The 19490-nt window shown below is 45.2% G+C and overlaps 1 protein-coding gene across 7 annotated transcripts in view; it reads right to left on the bottom strand.

Annotated features, from left to right (window-relative positions):
- The window catches only part of LOC308459004 (sodium channel protein type 5 subunit alpha-like), a 294603-nt gene that overhangs the window by 99920 nt on the left and 175193 nt on the right, over positions 1 to 19490 (bottom strand). For all 7 annotated transcript variants that reach the window (XM_080973958.1, XM_080973961.1, XM_080973959.1 and 4 more), the window contains 2 exons: positions 18922 to 19095; positions 17034 to 17390 (listed from right to left, as the gene is read on the bottom strand). In XM_080973958.1, coding sequence (XP_080830084.1) covers positions 17034 to 17390; positions 18922 to 19095 — 531 coding nt within the window. The remainder of the gene's footprint in view (positions 1 to 17033; positions 17391 to 18921; positions 19096 to 19490) is intronic.

Here is a 19490-nt window from a genome sequence, read left to right as displayed (position 1 = left end):
ATATTGAGTATCTTGTTTACTAAAATTGATAGTGGGAGTGGGATAGCTTCAACCAGCAGGGCCACCTGTGCTTTGCCTATGCCCAGCACAAACAGATCAGATTCCAGCAGACAGATAGTCATTTGCATAATTTATTCCAATCCCAGAACCTGGACATTCTGCAGTGCAGAATTCTGGCTTCCATGTTGCAGAACTTGAGCATGTTTGGGTACAAACGTAGACACAGTCCTGGCAAATATGCTAGACAAGGTCCTTGTGAGAACACTACCATGGCTCTCTAATTTCTGGAATGGCGAAACACTGAATCAATTCATTCCTGAAATGCTGAAGCCAAAGAGGCTGCAAACGGAGATAGTACTGAAAGGCAATTTCATTGAATCAGCAATCTTACAGCTGCAAGAGGAAGCCAGAGACTCTGCTATCTAATCCATCTCCTCTGTGCCAACAGAGAATCATTCCTTGTAACAGGGGTATATTTCCTAGGTCTTTTGTAATACTGTATTGTCAAACCCAGAGTAAAGTTTATAAAAGGACGCACTCCTCCCAAAAGCAATTTACATGACCAGCTATCTGCTATATTGTTCCCTTTTGGGTTATTTCAGCTATTTGTGCTGGGCTAAGAGGCTTATTCCATCCCTCCCAGCCCACTTCCTCCTTTATCCCGTGCTGAAGTCATAATCCCATGCTTTTGACATCCTATGCTGCTGATGCTGGAATGACGGAGAGTTCACAACTTCAAGCAGCCGGCAGTGAGCCTTATAGCTGAGCAGAAAGAAAAGCCAGGAAGTAGAAGGAACAGGATTTGAGAATAGGACAGAGCCTAACCACAACAGTAAACCACAGCCCACATGCCACTATCCCAGGCAAGCAACAAGGAGTGGACCCCCTTGTTTTTGGCAGAGATTCACAAATATTGCTGCCGCTTTATTCCAGTATCCTGCTCTCCTTCCTAGAGAGCCCAGCATGGCTAACAACAGCCATAAAAAGCTTGCCTACTAAGTTACCTGTTATGTGACTGCCACCAATTACAGGACCCGTTCTGGGGGCTGGGGTCGGGGGAAGCTCGGGCTTCCCCCGCCCCCAGCCCCGCAAGCTCCGGGAGCAATGTTGAGGTTGCACAACCTTGCCTTCGCTCCCAGACCCCCAGACCCGAGGCTAAAAACGAAGCCAGGACAGCTAGCGGGATCTATCCCACTTGCTGTCATGGCTTCTTTGCTCTTTGGGGCTCGGGGGGGGTTCTTTATTCCCCCCCCCCAAAAAAAATAAGTGCGCCCTATGGGCCGGTGCGCCCAATAGGGCGAAAAATACGGTACTTCTCCTCCTCTGAGTTCCCCATCATGTGTGAAGTGCTTGGGGCAGACACTTCTCTCCTTTGCACAGAGAGACTCCTGCCCTTGCAGACATTCTCCAAATCCCAGTGCAAAGGTATTAAGTACATCTGTGATATCGATAGAGGGCTTGGGAGAAGCATTGGTTCTTGTGCTGTGGCCAGGGCAGGCTGCAGCTTTGAGGAGGCCACTGGCATAGAAACCTCTGGTGGTTGAGTGGACCTTCAGCTTGAGCAGGTGCCCGCTCTGTGGCCAGGTAGCCTCTCCCACCCCTCCCATGTATTCCCACCAGAGGGGAAAGTGAGTGGGTGAGTTTACCAAAGAGGAGGGTGCAGACAGGGTGGTCACCACTATAACTGCCCACAGGGTTCCAGAGTTGATATAGCACCACTCAGGTGTATGTTGAGAAACTGCAGTGGAAGGTGGCATCACTAAAGGGGAACCACAGTAGCAACGGTCCCTTATCAGCCACGTTGCTTCACTGCCCTTGGCTAAGACATTAAGATAAGAAACATCAGGTGTCTCCCAGCACTTCAAAGAGATGCTTGTTGTTTCTTACCTTCTCCAAATCTGAGTCAAAGGAGAGGTCTGGGGATAGGATGTGCATGCTGTGAAGTGTCCTGTGCATCAAATGGTCAGGAGCACTTCCATGTGGCAAGTCGATTTTTGGATCTGGCTATCAGTCCGCATTCTGTTTGGGTGGTTCACAGGCTCAAGATGCCTGAATAAGAATTCTAGAACACAAGGTGCCCATTTCCTTTGATGGGGGCATGACTGTCTAGAACAGGGGTCAGCAAACTTTTTCAGTGGGGGGCAGGCCACTGTCCCTCAGACCTTGTGGGGGGCCAGACTATATTTTGAAGAAAAAAATGAATGAATTCCTATGCCCCACAAATAACCCAGAGATGCATTTTAAATAAAAGGACACATTCTACTCATGTAAAAACACGCTGATTCCTGGACCGTCCATGGGCCGGATTTAGAAGGTGATTGGGCCGGATCCGGCCCCCAGGCCTTAGTTTGCCTACCCATGGTCTAGAACACAGCACTTTTATGGGTATGTTAATATGGTGGCTTCCAACATATTCAATCTGTGACCGGGCATACACCCTGAAGAGCAGGAAATGTCCAGGGAAGGAGAAAGCAGGTGCAATTCGGGACATGCAAAGGTGTGCCCACCTGCTCAACACACCTGCACATCCAATGCTAATTCCTGTCTAGCAAGTTTGATAAGCTACTTTCATTCCATACACTTCAGAGAGAGCGGTCAACATATACCCTGAAATAAAGGGTAACTGGCGACCCTGAAAGGAGCAAAGGATTCAGTGTACAAACAGGTATATCGTGCTGCTGATTTAAAAATGAGTTCTGTCTCCTCTACTTACCATCCTGCACTCCCCGCTGTTTGTAAATTCCCTTAGTCAACAACTCGCAGTCCCTCTGGGCCACAACTGTGCCAGCAGCTGTTTCACTAGACCCCACCTTCATCTCCCACAGGAAAAAAACACACATCTTAGCCTGTTTTTCTATGCAGTCCTTGGCCTAATTTCAAAAGCCTTCTGCACTGACCTCTGACAAGATCTCTGTTCTTCTCTCACAAGCCTGCTGGGCAGAGATGGGGATGGGTGGTGGCAGAAAGCACTGCTTAGCTTCAGCGCCACCCAAAATCTGCATGAGGCCCCTGGCAGATTGAACCTTATAGAACGTGGCCCTTGACTGGGAAAAGGTTGCCCTCTGGTTGGATCCAGCAGGGTCCACATATTCCCTAAAGAATTCACCTGAGCCACAAGGCTTATGTGGGAGAAATATACATAACAAATTTGTATCAGTTGCATGGCATCACAAGCTTAGGCTGATAAAGGTAGAAAATGGGGAGGCAGGAAGGTTAGTTCATAGGAAGAAGCTAGGTGTTCCATAATAGGTAAGCCTGCATAATAAATTAGGAAATTGCTCAGTAGCACCTTAGAGACCAACTAAGGTAAGCCTGCAGTTAGGGTGGAGTGAGACTAGGGCAAGAACATCCAAATGGGAGACCATCTGCAGTGTTGCAGGGTAAAAGAAAAAGGGGAATATTTTCTTGTGTGGAACAAGCCAAACAAGGAGAGTGAGATCTAGAGTTCATTTGAAAAGGCACGCTACACATGGGCATTTACAACACGACACAAACAAAGACAGAAATGGAAAGAATCAAAATACACATCTAGGGACTGTTTGGAACTTTTGACTCAGGGGCAGAACGTGTGGATGACATCTGTGGTGTGCAAATGACAAATGCTTGGGGTACCCATCAAGCCCAACATTAAGGAGAAAGGGGAAAGGGGGAGAGCCAATCAGGGGAAGACAAGTTCAGAGCTGGACTGCGAAGCAGCTGCGTAAAAAAGGAATGGAGAGATAAGTTTGGAGGGATTGTCTTGGGCTTGGACTGTGATCTTTGGGGCTATCTTCTGGAGCATGCGAGATCCCAGGCTGACAGGTCGCCTTTACTAGTAGAAGACTGTCTTTTGAAGTATGAGAAACCTTTTATCTGCCACCTCTGTCTGCTTGTGCAAGGGAGTGTGTGTGTGTGTGTGTGTGTGTGTCCTCAATAAAGCTTTTATCAAACTTTAAACTTAGTCATCTTGGCTGTACTGATTTGCGTCTGGATAATTTGCGTCTAGATAATTTGAGTCTAGATTCCTAGGGACCAGGGAAAGCAAAATAGCTAGGAGGTTTTAGGATGCCTTCAATCCTGATACCAACTTAAATACCCATGGAATTCTAAAACTCCCTATTTTTTAAATATCTTGTTTTTAAGACTCTGTGGTAAGGTTAGCAGTTTTTAGCTCCTGTATTTGATAGTGATTTTAGCTCTTTAATTTTTAAAAAAATATTATACTGGTGTTTGTAGGTTCCTTTTTGCTTGATGCATTTTTAAGCTTATTTTTTTAAGGGTCTCCCCATGATGTCTAGATAATTTGTTTTTTGAGGCAAATTATGAATGCAAATGATAAATAAATAAAATTGAAACTGAACTTGCACTCCCATTATGATTAACAGTCTCCCGTTGATTTCAATGAGATACAATTAACTTTCACTGAATCGGGGGCACAGCCTCTTCTATCACACAGAATCCTGTTCAGGGTTTTAACATCTTATATCAGTATGCCTTCATAGCTGTACATTACTGACTGGGGATATTAGCACATACCAGACTTAATGGTGGACACCATAACTCATAGCGCAATCCACATCAAGGGTGTAAGTTGTGAGTGATTAGTAAGTCAAATACAACAAAACAACAACAACTCAATCATAATCATGGATGTTGCTCATGAACTCTCAGAGGACTACATTTTAACCAGAGATTATGACGCTAATTTCTTGTTGGGCTGTGGACTACAACAGTGGTCTTCAACATTTTCAGATGCAGGGGCCACCTTTAAACCCAAAACATACATTTGGGCATCCATTATTTAACTTTTTACCACATATGGTAAAAAGGATGCATTTCCCCCAAGACAGACATTTTTGCATTCAATCTCACTGATATTCATGTACTACTAGTGAAAAACTGCCCATTTGCCCATTAGTATATGCCTTTTTATCCATGTTTCCCTCTAATATGCATGTGTCTGTACACTTTTCTAGCTGGACAACTGCATTGCAAAATTCGGAGAAACGCAAATTTCAAAGGATAGCTGAGTTTTAGTTTGCATATCTTTTGGGGGGTGGGTGGATCAAATAAAACACAAAGCAAGTAAATTTCTCCCCTATTCCTGCAACATAGCCCTGCAAATGTCTTAACCATGCTGCCTAAATGCAACTATCTTAAAGCAATGCAATCACTGCTTTTCGCTTGAAGATAGCGTAGGGCTAAGAAGAAACAGTGGGCAGCCACTCTCAAGAGAGGAAACTGGTTTATTTTTCATTGCGAAATGTATCTGAGCTCTGCTTTAGGGGATAGCTAACATTAAACCCCACTGCTTTGGTTCACGCTGTGTTACCTCCAGAACATAGTGTCCTCTTTCTCATAATGCTATTTGGAAATCAATAACAAATTCCTTCACTTTGTAAACATTTTATAAATGCAGAGAAGCATGGACCACAGCCATCTCCAGCCCCAATAAGGAGATGGCTCTCTCGGTCCTCCACTTCAGAGAACCTCTGGATTCCACAGCAAGGTTTTCCCCTGCCTATTTTGGAAATGACAGACACGGGGTTAAGCTACGAAACCGGGGACAGAAGCAAAAGGCCAAGACTTGAATTTAAATGGGCACCGTGGCCGTAGAACTTTTGAGAACTGAAGTCAAAACAACGAAACGCTGATATGACCTCAAAGAACGGGAAGCGAGCAAGCGTAGACTTCATGATCAGGACAGCTAATGGTCAATATGCAGCGTGGCGGGCTTCTGAATTACATGTGCAAGTCAATCTGTCAGCATGTGACAGCAGCCACATCCCTGGAATGGCTTCAATGGGCCACCAAACCAGGTGAGGTAGCTAATGGGTCTCAAACCCTTGGTGAGTTAGGGACTTCCTTTGCATGTGAAGACAGGCTCAGGTGGATTGAGCAGATGAGACCAATACAGTGGTACCTCGGGTTAAGTACTTAATTCGTTCTGGAGGTCTGTTCTTAACCTGAAACTGTTCTTAACCTGAAGCACCACTTTAGCTAATGGGGCCTCCTGCTGCCGCCGTGCCGCCGGAGCACGATTTCTGTTCTCATCCTGAAGCAAAGTTCTTAACCTGAAGCACTATTTCTGGGTTAGCCGAGTCTGTAACCTGAAGCATATGTAACCCGAGGTACCACTGTATTACTGAGGCAATATATATGCCAATATTCAGCGAGCAAGTAAATGGAAAGTATTTTTATTACATTACAACTGAAACAGATTTTATTTCACCTGGAAATAAATAAATCTAAATAAGAATGCCAGCCACAGCGAGGATTTATTTTTTTTTCTAATTAAACACATTCGACTTGGGAATTCCTTGAGAATGAAAGGAGAGAGGAAAGGGCTCGCTTTTAATTTTGTATCCATCTGGTTTTCAGAAACTTTCCCCTTCACTTTCTCCCAGTTGGGCTTTACGGCTGTTCTAATTTGATGTCATTCGTACTGACAAGAAATAGATTGGTGCCAGTGTGATCCTGTGGATAGAAAGTTGTGCTCTGACATATAAGGTCTCGGGTTTGTATCTTTCCTCTGCTGCAAAGCTGTTCTAGACACAGAAATCAATTGATACAGTCCTCTCACAGAACTGTGGCACCTCAGAATGCACAGAGGGTCTCACTTGATGAAAAGACCCTTCTATGTTAAGATCTTCCTGGGTACAGAAAGAGAGCAAGGAGACTTTGGAATAGGATGCTTTCGGAGGAACAGACTCCCCTATCCACCCTGAGCTGCAAAAATCCCTCACGATAAATTTAATGCATCCACACCTATTTGAAAGCATTCTCTGAGAATCCAACAGCAGGCAGCTATCTCCCTCAGCTTCAGTTCCTCAACCCAGTTCATTACAGTGGTACCTCGGGTTAAGAACTTAATTCGTTCCGGAGGTCCATTCTTAACCTGAAACTGTTCTTAACCTGAGGTACCACTTTAGCTAATGGGGCCTTCTGCTGCTGCTGCGCCGCTGCCATCAATTTCATTCTCATCCTGAAGCAAAGTTCTTAACCTGAGGTACTATTTCTGGTTTAGCGGAGTCTGTAACCTGAATTGTCTGTAACCTGAAGTGTCTGTAACCTGAGGTACCACTATACTTTCAACTGTAAAGGTAAAGGTAAAGGGACCCCTGACCATTAGGTCCAGTCGTGACCGACTCTGGGGTTGCGGTGCTCATCTCGCTTTATTGGCTGAGGGAGCCAGCGTACAGCTTCCGGGTCATGTGGCCAGCATAACTAAGCCGCTTCTGGCGAACCAGAGCAGTGCACAGAAACGCCGTTTACCTTCCCGCTGGAGCGGTACCTATTTATCTACTTTCACTTTGACGTGCTTTCGAACTGCTAGGTTGGCAGGAGCAGGGACTGAGCAACGGGAGCTCACCCAGTCGCAGGGATTCGAACCGCTGACCTTCTGATCGGCAAGTCCTAGGCTCTGTGGTTTAACTCACAGCGCCACCCATGTCCCTTATACTTTTAACTGTAGTAGCCTGCTTAATACTGCTGTTGTAAAAATGAAGTAAGGCTTCCAAAAAGGTTTGTAAATTGCTGCGGCAACTTTCTGAAATAATGTTATCCCTCTTCCTGAATCTCTTTACTTGACACAAGCAGAAGAGGGACCACCAGAAAGTCGAGGGAGGGGGAGATAATAGTCATGGAGAACCTGTGGCCTTTCACCTGGGAAGAAGAATACTCCCTCTTCCTCGAAAAAGCAGCACAGAAAAGGCTCTTTCAATGCAGAGTTGAGGGCTGGTGTGGCGGCAGCAGCCTATAGATCCATCCAACTGTGACATTTCAAAGAATACAGATACAGCGATAGGGAAAATTGGAACTGTCAAGCTATAGTCCCAGTTGTACACTTTTTAAAGGCACAGGAACCCTGCCACAAAAAGAGGGACAACCCTAGAGGACGCAACTACAAAATGGAAGAAAGAAAGCAAAAGGTGTCAGCAGATAAGAAGAAACAGCAACTCAAGCTCCGCTGCAGCCCATCGTTAAAACTCAGCTACAACACACAGTCCTGCCATTTGGTGGGCAATTCGCTACTAACCCCCATCCTGCCCACTTTCAACCTACGGTACTAAAATCTATGCACCGTTAAATTTTGTAGATTGCTTTGTAAAGTTGTTTCATCATCTCTTAGGCCTATTCCCGCAGGGCAATGTACATCCCACCCCACATTTTATCTTCATAACAACTGTGTGAGGCAGGTAAAGTTGAGAGGCAATTAGCGGTCAAAGGATAAGGTAAGCTTTCAGCTGACTGGGGGGAATTGAAATCGAGATCTCCATGGTCTAAGTGCAACTTACAAAACCACTGACTCTCTCTAAAACATTTTTTTTAAAGGAATTTGGAAGGAACTGGGGGTGGGGAACTTTAAAACTGAACCTTAACACAGCACTAGCTAGCATCTTCACAAGCAGAACAGAAGCAAACAAGCTTACAAATGGGATGACAATTGTTTTGAGTCTCTTGCGCTCGCTTGTGTCCCAGAATGTGCTTATTCATCTGCTAGAGCTTCCTCTCCTTGGCTAAGCAGGATGTGTCTGGAGATGAATTCACTTTGCTTAATGAGGTGTCCAAGGTGATGTAATATACTCCGACTTTTCTCTCCTTATCTCAGACGTTGCCTTGGGCTTCCTGGCTGCTTCCCAACTTTCTTTCTAAGGCGCTTTCCTAGAGTTATGGCTGTGTGCGTGTGTTGTTCTGCAATCATGCCGGGATAAGCTGAAACACTGGAACCGGGGCCCAATATTCAGCATCACAAGAACCTGCGCTTTTCATTCTAAAAATCTAAGCAAGCCTCTAGTCCTTAAGAAAGTAAAGATAAGTTTGACCGTGCATCAGCCTGCAGCTTAGCAAAGCCGTATAAAACTCTGGAGGTTTCACTTTGTGGAAAGAGGGTTACTTCTTCACCCAGTGCATGCTTAATGTATGGGACTCATAGCCACAAGTTTTGGCAATGACCACTGGCTTTGATGGCTCTAAAAGGGGGACTGGGTACAGCCATGAACATAGGAATTGCTCCTAGAATTTATCTACACATCCTCACCTCACTGCTTCCCCCCACGGAAAACCACTCTTTAGCACTCAGTCAGAGTGAACAGCAATTGGGTTCTCCACAAATTGCCATTTGCTCTCACTCAGAACTAAGCAGTGGAGTTTCCCTGGGAAAGGTGCAGGGCAAGGGGGAAACCATTCGGACCTGTGCTTTCTAGGGGACGAGCAGAAGTGTGGACAAGCCTTTAGTCACAGTAGGTAAAGGGACAGCTAAAGTCCTTTCTATAAATAGATATAATTCATCTGCAAAGTATACACGTTTGCAAAAAAAATTACATTTCTGCTCTAATTCTATCTTGTCTGTCTAAAAAGGAAAAAGCCCCACCCCCTTACCTTCCTAACATCCCGTCATGCTCTAGCGTGACCAAGAGAAACAAGATATCGCGTGGGTCCATGCAGATCAAATCAGAATTGAGTCTCAATGTGTAGCAGGCTGCTAGAGGGGAGGTTTGTTGACTCTCACCCCCAAATATCCCTGATGTATTCATTTACTTTCTCCCATATAAATGAATGGTTACTGCTCAATTTTATAGGGGGAAATTGCTCTGCTGCATTTCAGGATATGTTCTGCACACCTTTCAAAGGCCCAGGAGCCTCTATCTTCTTTTGCATCTTGTCACCCTAGAATTAGCAGTCCTCATATCAAGGTTAACCCCTTGGGACAATGTATTTGGAACAGAAGGGAAGCCCTTCATTTACAAAGCCTTTGCCATTTTCCCTTTCACATAACATAGAATATTGTTCACAGGCACCGGAGGAATAAGCAGTCAAGACTCAAGAGCAGAATCCACATGGGTCAAATGCTGGTGCAGCTTTTGCCCCGGAAGCAAGCGATTAATACTGTATTTTGAAAAGAGTGTAACAAGGTCAAGCAATTACAGCCCTGCGATGGAAGAACAGAAAGGAGACTGTGTGCTTTCACTCTCTAAACTTTAATGGGGGTCAGGGCGACCCAGGTAGCAACCCAACACATGGCGGAGGGTGAGGAATAAAGATTTCCCAAACATTGTACTTCAACGTTTCTCAATTATGAACTGAAATGTGCATGTCCAGCACCAGAAGGAAGACACATCTTGGCCTGCAATTTAAAATCTGAATTATGAGACCAGTGTAAACTACACTGCATACTTCGCATAACTGATTCATCTTTGCTATTTTACATAATATAAATTAAAAGACGCCTGCTCCTTGGGAGAAAGGCAAACCTAGACAGCATCTTAAAAAGCAGAGACATCACCTTGCCAACAAAGGTCTGTATAGTTAAAGCCATGGTTTTCCCAGTAGTGATGTACAGAAGTGAGAGCTGGACCATAAAGAAGGCTGATCGCCGAAGAATGGATGCTTTTGAATTATGGTGCTGGAGGAGACTCTTGAGAGTCCCATGGACTGCAAGAAGATCAAACCTCTCCATTCTGAAGGAAATCAGCCCTGAGTGCTCACTGGAAGGTCAGATCCTGAAGCTGAGGCTCCAATACTTTGGCCACCTCATGAGAAGAGAAGACTCCCTGGAAAAGACCCTGATGTTGGGGAAGATGGAGGTCACAAGGAGAAGGGGACGACAGAGGACGAGATGGTTGGACAGTGTTCTCGAAGCTATCAGCATGAGTTTGACCAAACTGCGGGAGGCAGTGGAAGACAGGAGTGCCTGGCGTGCTCTGGTCCATGGGGTCACGAAGAGTCGGACACGACTAAGCAACAACAAAATTGTGGTTTTGCAAGCTATAGGAGGGGCAAGGATGCTGAAGCTTCACCTACAACCACCAAAAATCTTATTCAGCCACCTTTGCGGCCTTGAAATTTCAGCAGGTCATTGCCTATATGCTTTCCAGAATATTTCTGTTATCATGAGGAGTAGAAACATCTCCCTATGTGTGTGTGTGTTTAGGGTGAGATTCTGAAGAAGGAAGAGGCTGCACCGACTACCCCATTCTAATCTTGCACTCCTATGGGATTTTGGGATACCACAGAGGCTGACGTGCATTCTCATCCTTGGAATAATTTTGGTTTTTTTTTCTGGGTTTTAACACTGCAGAGTTCAGATGTTTTATTTATCCAAGGGTGAAAGAACTTCCTGCCTCCAACAGCTAATTCCTCTCGTAGTTAACTGTGCTTGTTAAAAAAAAATGCTCCTGATCTCTTGAATAAATACACTCTTAACTACTTTGTGTCTGATAAATATTTAGAAGCCAGAGGATATTGTTGATTAAAGAATAACATCCACTTTGGGGAAACCAGTTAGCAGAAATACAATGTTTTAAAACTGCAGCTTTTGCTTTCGCCCCTCTCTCCAAATTATAAGGAAATTAGTATTTCAAAGTTGTTGTTGTTGTTGTTTGCAAAAGGCTTGCTTCCTGTGGGGAAAATATGTATATTTAGATGCTAGCATCAGTTTGGATGGTAATCATATTGCCTTCCTGAAAAGCCTTGCCTACATGTCTAGATGGGATATAGGAAACTGTTTTCTACTGAGTCAGACTGTTGGTTTGTCTAGCCCAGTATTGTCTACACTGACAGGAAGTGGCTGGCCAGGGTTTCAGACAGGAAGTCTTTCCCAGTCCTACCTGGAGATGCTAGGAACTGAACCAGGAATCTTCTACATGTGAGCCAGATGCTCTACCACTGAGCTGCAGCCTCACCGCTATGCATTTTACAAAATTCAACTGGAAGCTTTTTGGTTATGCAAAAAAACCCAACAACCCCCCAACCTCTCAGCAGCCACAAGCGTGAATCTCCTTGAATATTCGCCAACATTTTTATTTCACAGCAGACCTTAATGTATCATCTTTCCGCCAGTACATTAACGACAATACAACGCATGACAGTGACACATTTTCAAAACTGGAATAGGTTAGCATCCTTGCAAGAGGATTACATGGGCTTTTCTCATTTTCCTTGGAGACAGAAGTCCCATAAGGGATAAAAATTCCAGAGGAACCCAGTGTTTCCGGTAGAGACAGATGTTCTCTTATTGAGGTGGTGCTTAGTGGGGACACAGGAGAGGGCCTTCTCGGTTGTTGCTCCCAGACTTTAGAACTCCCTTCCTAGAGAATCTAGACTTGTCCTTCTGCCAGCAGGCGAATACTTTCCTGTTCTAGCAGGGTTTTGGAATTGGCTGCTTTTAATGAGGGGGCTGGTGCCATGCTGTTTTTGTTGTTGTTGACTTTTAGACCTTTAGAAGACATCTGTTTAGGGAAGTTTTTAATGTTTGAAATTTTATTCTGGTTTTAATGTTCTGTTGAAAGCTGCCCAGAGTGGGGAAACGCAGCCAGTTGGGTGTGGTAGAAATATTATTATTATTATTATTATTATTATTATGTGTGAATATTCTATTAATGTTTTAATTATTATTTTCTTCTGTGTCTTTAGCTATTCCTATTTTATATGTAAGTGGCCTTGAGTCCCTGACAGGGAAAAGGCAGAGTATAAATATAATAATAATAATAATAATAATAATAATAATAATAATAATGAAGAACAACAACAATAAGTAAATCCTGTCAAATTAAAAGGGACTTATTTGTTCACTGTGTGCAGAATTTCAGCCTTAGCATGGTGAAAGTTTTAGTTTTCTCTGTATGAGCCTTCCAAGAAAGGGCCTCACTGAAACATACTGTGAGGTATTTGAAGACCTGACATTGATCAATTGCATGATTTATCTACTGACTAGTGAAATTTGAGAGGCTTCTTTCCAAAGACCAGCACTTTGGTTTTCAAACAGTTTGTGGTTAATTGCTCCTCTTTACAGTATTTGCTGAGTTTGGATAACATCCTTTCTAGGCCCACATACGTATAGGGGAGTAGGATCACATAATCAGTGAGCTGTACACATGACTCCATCAGAATTCTTTTTGTGCCCTATTTATGTGTACGTCCGCTCTTGGGCATTGATAAAACACAGCACAACAAGAATCTTAATGCAGTCGTAAGCACAGCAACCTTATTTAGAGGAGTTTGTTGTTGTTGTTTGCGGAGTTATCATGGTGCTCAGGCACCCCAATAAAGAAGGGGGCATGAGAAGAGACATGGAAGGAGACATGAATGAACTGAAAGCTTCAGCAAACTGCTTATGCACAGTTGTGTGTATGGAATTCAGAAATTAAAACTGGAACCTTGGAGTGCATTGCTTCCCCTAAAAAAAGAAGACCAGCTAACCTAATCCCAATATCTGGGTAGAAATTCCAATGCGGAGAATTTTAGAAGTCTCTCCTGCCCCTGATAAAACAGTGTCTCTTAACTACAATAAATGTAAAAAATGTAACTGCTGGACTCCTGGTTATTTTCACATTAACTGTCACCTGCCAGCAAGAATTTTGTCAGGCTTCAGCAGAGGGTAAGCAGGCCAGACCACTCTATCAGTTCTGCTAAAAGACCAATTCTACTGGGCCTTTCCTTCCTCAGCTGCCACCTGACAGCAGACATTTCGTCAGGCTGCTGCAGGGAGAGAAAAGGACGTACTGTTGTCCAGTGCCACTGGGCGCTGACAGGGCAGAAGCCAGGGAGACCAACAACAGGAGGCACCAGAACCAGTGACAGGAAGAGTCAACAAATTCTAGCTTTGTCCCCATCTTCCTCCCTACAGAGTTGTACAGAGATTAAGGAGGAGGAAGCTGCTATGCAGGACAGCCTCCTAAACTGGTTGCAAGTAAGATGGTAGGCAGGTAGGGGGCTGGCTGAGGACAGACTGAAGTTGGTTGGGCACTAAAGAATCAACCTCCACTGAGTGCCTCCTCCACTGGCTTTGCTGAGAGATTTGTTGCATTGTGTTCCAGATCTCCTTGAACTGTTGCTCCCTGTTTTCCTTTCATGTCTGCTTGTGGTGGCAGCTCTCTGCAAATGACCAGTAAGTTGTCCAATTTATATGCACAATCTAGAATTCTGAACACATTCCACAAGCTTCCTAACCTGGAGTGTGTGCGTGCGCACACATGCATACACACAAGTGAATGGTCCTTATCCCTCATCTAAAAGAAATGGTTTGGAGTGGCTCTCAGCATTTAAATCAGGGTCTATGGGTGCCCCTGTCCCACTAGCACTAATGAACCCATATAGTGATTTAGGCAGAGGAGGAAACCCATCTCTCAGATTTAAGACTGAGGCCTGCTACTTTACAAACCACATTGCCCATAAATGGTTGCACTGTTCTCTATAGCTCTCTGAGCTAAAAAGTGCCTGGCAAGTTCAGCTAATCTACGCTGTCCCAAGCTTGTTCTTTTATTTCTTGTGCTCATCTTCACCAAATCTAGATGCTCAGCACTCGACATCTCTGAACTCTTGAGCTTATGAAGCAGAGTACCATTCAGCCATCACAAACTAAAAACATGTTGCGCCTTTAAGAGGCCTGGAAATGCTTGCTCCATATTTCAGGAGACGGAGGTGGTGATCTGTCTGGAAAGCAGGGTGGTGATGAAACAGGCCCAGAGATAGATGGTGAACGAGAAGACTGAAGAACTAAGATCAGCAGGATTATAAGACAAGATGGAACCCTATTGGTCCACTGCGTCACCTGACACCTGCTGAGCTGACGCCAGCAATACCACCTCTTGGTCTTCAACAGTCCTGATGAATAGTGGAGACCAGGCTGGCAGCTCCCTTTCCTGCCATGACAACAGTGCCTGGGCTTTATTTCTGAAGTCCTTGGCTCAAGACCCCTGGGACCATACACTGACACAGCATCCAGATCTTTTATTCTGATGATATCACCAGATAACATGGATAGCTGGCTGCTGGTTGCTCTTGCGTGGCTTTTCTGCAAGGGGCACACTTGGCCACTTGGCTGGGCTGCCTTCGGGATCTGACCTTCCAGTAAGGTATGAAACCGCGTGAATATCTCTTCAGTGGTGGCACAGAAAATTCCAGGCTCTCTCTTGTGATAAATGTATCAGGTGACCTGATTCATCTACTGTCTTGTTCAGAACTAAAGTGAGCAATGCGGTCACAAGCCCTGCATCTCAGGGTCGAAATTTCAGCATAGCTGTTTAGAGGTCAGAGCTCCTAATGTATTTCTCTCCCTCCCTCTTGGCAGCAAGATTTGTTCTGCCAAGCAAGCATGTTAAGAATTTTCAAAATCACACCACAAAACTCCCCTCTGAGTGACAGGTGGCATCACATGGTTCCTTGGTGTCACCTCACATGATGCAACAAGGGTACAATTACATTTTGTTGGCAATCGCCGGGACTCCTGACAGAGTGCCGTTAACGAGACACTCCATCGTTCCTTAATAACTTGCCAAGCCACAGTTTGCTGTATTAACCCCATGACCTTCATTTCCATCTGAAATGCGCCAAGCCATTTTGCAAGATCTAACTGTAAACATCATTATGCAAGGGTGGATAGTCCCGAAACCGTTTCGGCGCGAGTGTGTGGGGCTCATTCCACCCATTCCCTGATTCTATCAGACCCTTGACGGCATTTGTCAATGACACTCCAAATGCAACGAGATTACAGTTGTGCATCATAACGGTGCTAAAGAGAGCTATGCAGACCCTAATTTGGTGGCCGTGGTCAAGATATTCAATTCCACAGGGATGACTAACATAACCTGATGGGAAACTGGCAGCCTCGCCACAGTACTGCAATGTGCCAGAATGCATTTCAGGAAGTATGAATTAATGCCAAAGGCTCAGGAATCGCTGACATGCTTTTCCAGCTACAAATGTTAACACCTAGATGATCACCCATATCTTAAATTCAAGCCAATATGAAGTTATTCTATACTGGAAGTATTCTACTGAGGCCTGTGGCTAGCTAGTAGGAGAGCTTTGTAGAAACACAACCAGCTTATAGATCTCAATAGAGCAATACATTTAAAGGCTGGATAAGCAAGGATTGCCATTTGGGTGCCTTCCAAGTTTTTGGACTACAACTCCCATTATCCCTGACCATTGGCCATGCTGGCAGGGGCTGATGGGAGGTGAATTCCAACAACATCTGGAGGGTGCCAGTATAGAGGATTGTAAGATCTCCTTCTCAAACATACAATTACATGTGAGCTGCTTCTCTTTTGCGCTACCCTACATGGCTGTGGGGTAGGTGAGTGTGTGAATTCTGCAATGGTGTGCATGGGTACAATTGCATGAGAAACTTGGGCAGTAGCCCACATGGTCCCATCTCTCTCTCTCTCTCTCTCTCTCTCTCACACACACACACACACACACAGACTGCATGAGATACCATTCCGATGAAGCTGTTTCCATGTGGTTGCATGTGTGTATGAAGGCTGGCGTTCCAAGCTTTGGGCAAAGACTACGGAAGAAGACAAAAATCTCCAGAGCAGGAGCTATAACACACAAACAGGTGAATGCTATGTCTCAGTCTCAGGCACACAACACAGAGTGACCAATTCAAGAGCACAAGCCTTTGAACCATGGTACCTGAAAGGAGATCCATGGACCCCCAACTCCCTGCCATACCACCACATGAAAAGGCAACACAAGAGATGGACTACCACCCTCTGAAGCTAGAAGATGACTGTAGTCTTCCAGTTCCTGCCAAGACAACCTCCTGTGCTGCGTGTTGAGGATACTGAAAAGAGGCCCCCGAGGGTTTCTGTCTCAGTGCCCTGGTGCACAGAGCGTTTTCTGTGTCCACTGCTATCACCTTTGCCTTTCCCCGCCTGAGGTGTGTTCCCAGAGGAAGGGTAAGGAAGGAGGCAGCAGCAATGGAGGCTACCCAAGGGTCTTTGCAAACACAACTCTAATCTGTTTGCTTCTGACAGGCTATGAGCAGGGCTGAGTTTTGTTCTGATCAACTTTGCACACAGTCGACTGGAGGAGTTCACGTTTGTGAGCTTCTCCGATAGGTTTTCTTGCAACACACACAACGAATCTGCAAGAGGAGTAACACATGTGGAGGACACCTTCTAGCCTAGGTTCCAGGTTCAAAAGCCACAATGTCCTAAACATGAGCCCCGGAGACCCTGAAAACCAGCAGCTGCTGTGAGTGGGAGGGCATGGCATGGCGGCGGAGAAACTTTTTCCAAAAGAAGAAAATGCCTTGTCGTACTTACCACCAGGTTGCCAATCACCATGACCAGTAAAAAGACCAGAAGACACAGAGGCTGCCCGGCCACTTTCATACAGTCCCACATGGTCTCGATCCATTCGCCACAGAGGATGCGGAAGATGATGAGGAAGGAATGGAAGAAGTCATTCATGTGCCAGCGGGGCAACCGATCCGTGGTGCTGATTCTCGTGACGTGCTTGTAGTACAGGTCCCCAAAGAGCTGCATGCCAACCACGGCGAAAATGAAGACGATGATGGCGAGAACGAGAGTGAGGTTCCCCAGGGCACCCACAGAGTTTCCGATGATTTTAATGAGAGTGTTTAAGGTCGGCCAAGACTTTGCGAGCTTGAAGACCCTCAGCTGTAAACCAAGAAAACACAACCCAACAACTGAGAACTTGCAGATAAACAAACACACAAGACAATTCTGTGCCTGGACAAGAAAAACACAGGAGGATGCATTCAAAATGGCAAACCACACAAGGAGATTTGACTAGAAACCCACTTGGGTTGGGATCCAGACTGAAACACTTTTGCTGCAGCTCAGCAGCAGAGGATACAGCAGAGGAACCTGCAAAAGATCCCAGGTTCATTCCCTGGAGAGTTGATGCCAGTTAATGTAGACAATATTGACCTATATGGCTCAATGTTCTAATTCTCTATAAGGCAGCTTCTGATGTTTCTCACACCCAATACAGAGCAGAGAACCCAATGGGTTACTTCACAAAAGGGATACAATGGGCTGCCTGACTACTTTTGCTGTACCAGTTGGGTTGATTTTGTTGCGATGGAAGGTTTTTAGAGAGTAGAATAGAACAGGTAGAAACACCCCCCCTCCCCTTACCCAATTAGTCCTAGAGCAGGCATAGGCAAACTCCGGCCCTCCAGATGTTTGGGACTACAATTCCCATCATCCCTAGCTAACATGAACAGTAGTCAGGGATGATGGGAATTGTAGTCCCAAACATCTGGAGGGCCAGAGTTTGCCTATGCCTGTCCTAGAGCATCTTCTGTTACAGAAGAGGATATATGTGTTTGGGCAAGAGAGAGGGACCCAAGAAGCACAGCAAACTAACAGGGCCCCAAAATCTTAGTTACTTATATGTCATGGCCTGCCTCTGGCGCCCTCAGCATATTTAAAGCAAATAGCAAAAGCTACTGGCTCTTCCATAACTGTCCCAACTATTCTCCACAGTGTTGATATTTACTTTGAAAAAAAGCAAACAGACAAATAAATTATTAATCTTGCCAAGTACATTTTAGGTACATTTCAGCACCCTTTTGCCCTATGGGTGCTGCTGCTTTTCGGTGCTATTATCCATCTTCTTCTATGCCTTCAGAAACCTCGGCGTCATTTGCCCACAAACGAGGTCCGGCTGTGGAGGTTCTTGTTTTTTGAGCTTCTGAGACATCGTCACACTGGTGTTGTGTGACACCGGCAAAGTCATGTGGGTCACCAACCAAGCCAATTGGGTGACATGTCAGTGTGGACAACTGAGGGCAAAGACTGCAAGTGCCATGTAGGAAAATGGAAAAATAGTGCTGAGAATAAGCACATCAAAGCAATATGAATATGCTCCTCGGAAAAGTGCAAAAAATAGCCTCCAAAGGAAGGCATGGTGCAATGTATATGAACATAGACACCAAACATAAGTAAGCTGTTTCAGCTTAGCCATAGCAGGTTACCCTTTAGTCTGAAAATTGTTACTTTCATATAGTCTTATTATGAAAAAGAGAAACAAGAAGTCATTTTTTAAATAATGCATGACAGAGCTGCAGTTTTCAGGTGAAAGAGTTGTGTGATTAAACAAATTCCCTCTAAAAACTGATAAAAGGTGTTGCAATGGGTGTGCAAGACAGAGACAGACAGACAAGCAGACGTAATACTTTACCAGTCTGAAGGAGCGTAACACAGACACATTTCCCATGCTGGAAAGACTTAGTTCCATCAGGCTTAGCGTGACAATTATACTGTCAAAAATATTCCAGCCCTGCTGAAAGTAGTAATAGGGATCCAGAGCTATGAGTTTGAAGACCATTTCAGCCGTAAAAATCCCAGTGAAGACCTGTGGAAAGGAACAGAATGCTAAGCTGTAAGCAGGCTTCTCCTGTCACAGGTGGCTCCCCGCAATTATGAGAGCACAGCTGGAGGAAGAGGGGTGCTTTCCTCCCAAAACTCCCTTTCCCACCTGCCGCAGGGCGATAGAAACTTTACAGTTTTAGACAAACACCCAGAGCCGTCTTTCCCATTGGTGTTAGTGGTTCATTGCACCAGGGTGCCGGCCTCTCAGGGGTGCCCTAGTGAGTGGGGGAGCTGCACAACTTTGCCGGCAGCCTCCCCTTTCCCTGCACGCCCACCAGTTGCGCCCCGCCAACTATATGGCTGGCGGGCGAGCAGCTTCCTTCCCAAGCCTCCACAGGAGGAGAGTGATCCCCGCAGAAACCTAGGCCGCCTTGGTAG

Source organism: Podarcis pityusensis, assembly GCF_964106645.2.
Source record: "Podarcis pityusensis genome assembly, chromosome: 12".
Classification (NCBI taxonomy): domain Eukaryota; kingdom Metazoa; phylum Chordata; class Lepidosauria; order Squamata; family Lacertidae; genus Podarcis; species Podarcis pityusensis.
Note: the sequence above shows the minus strand (reverse complement) of the source record. Positions and strands in the feature narration are given on the sequence as shown.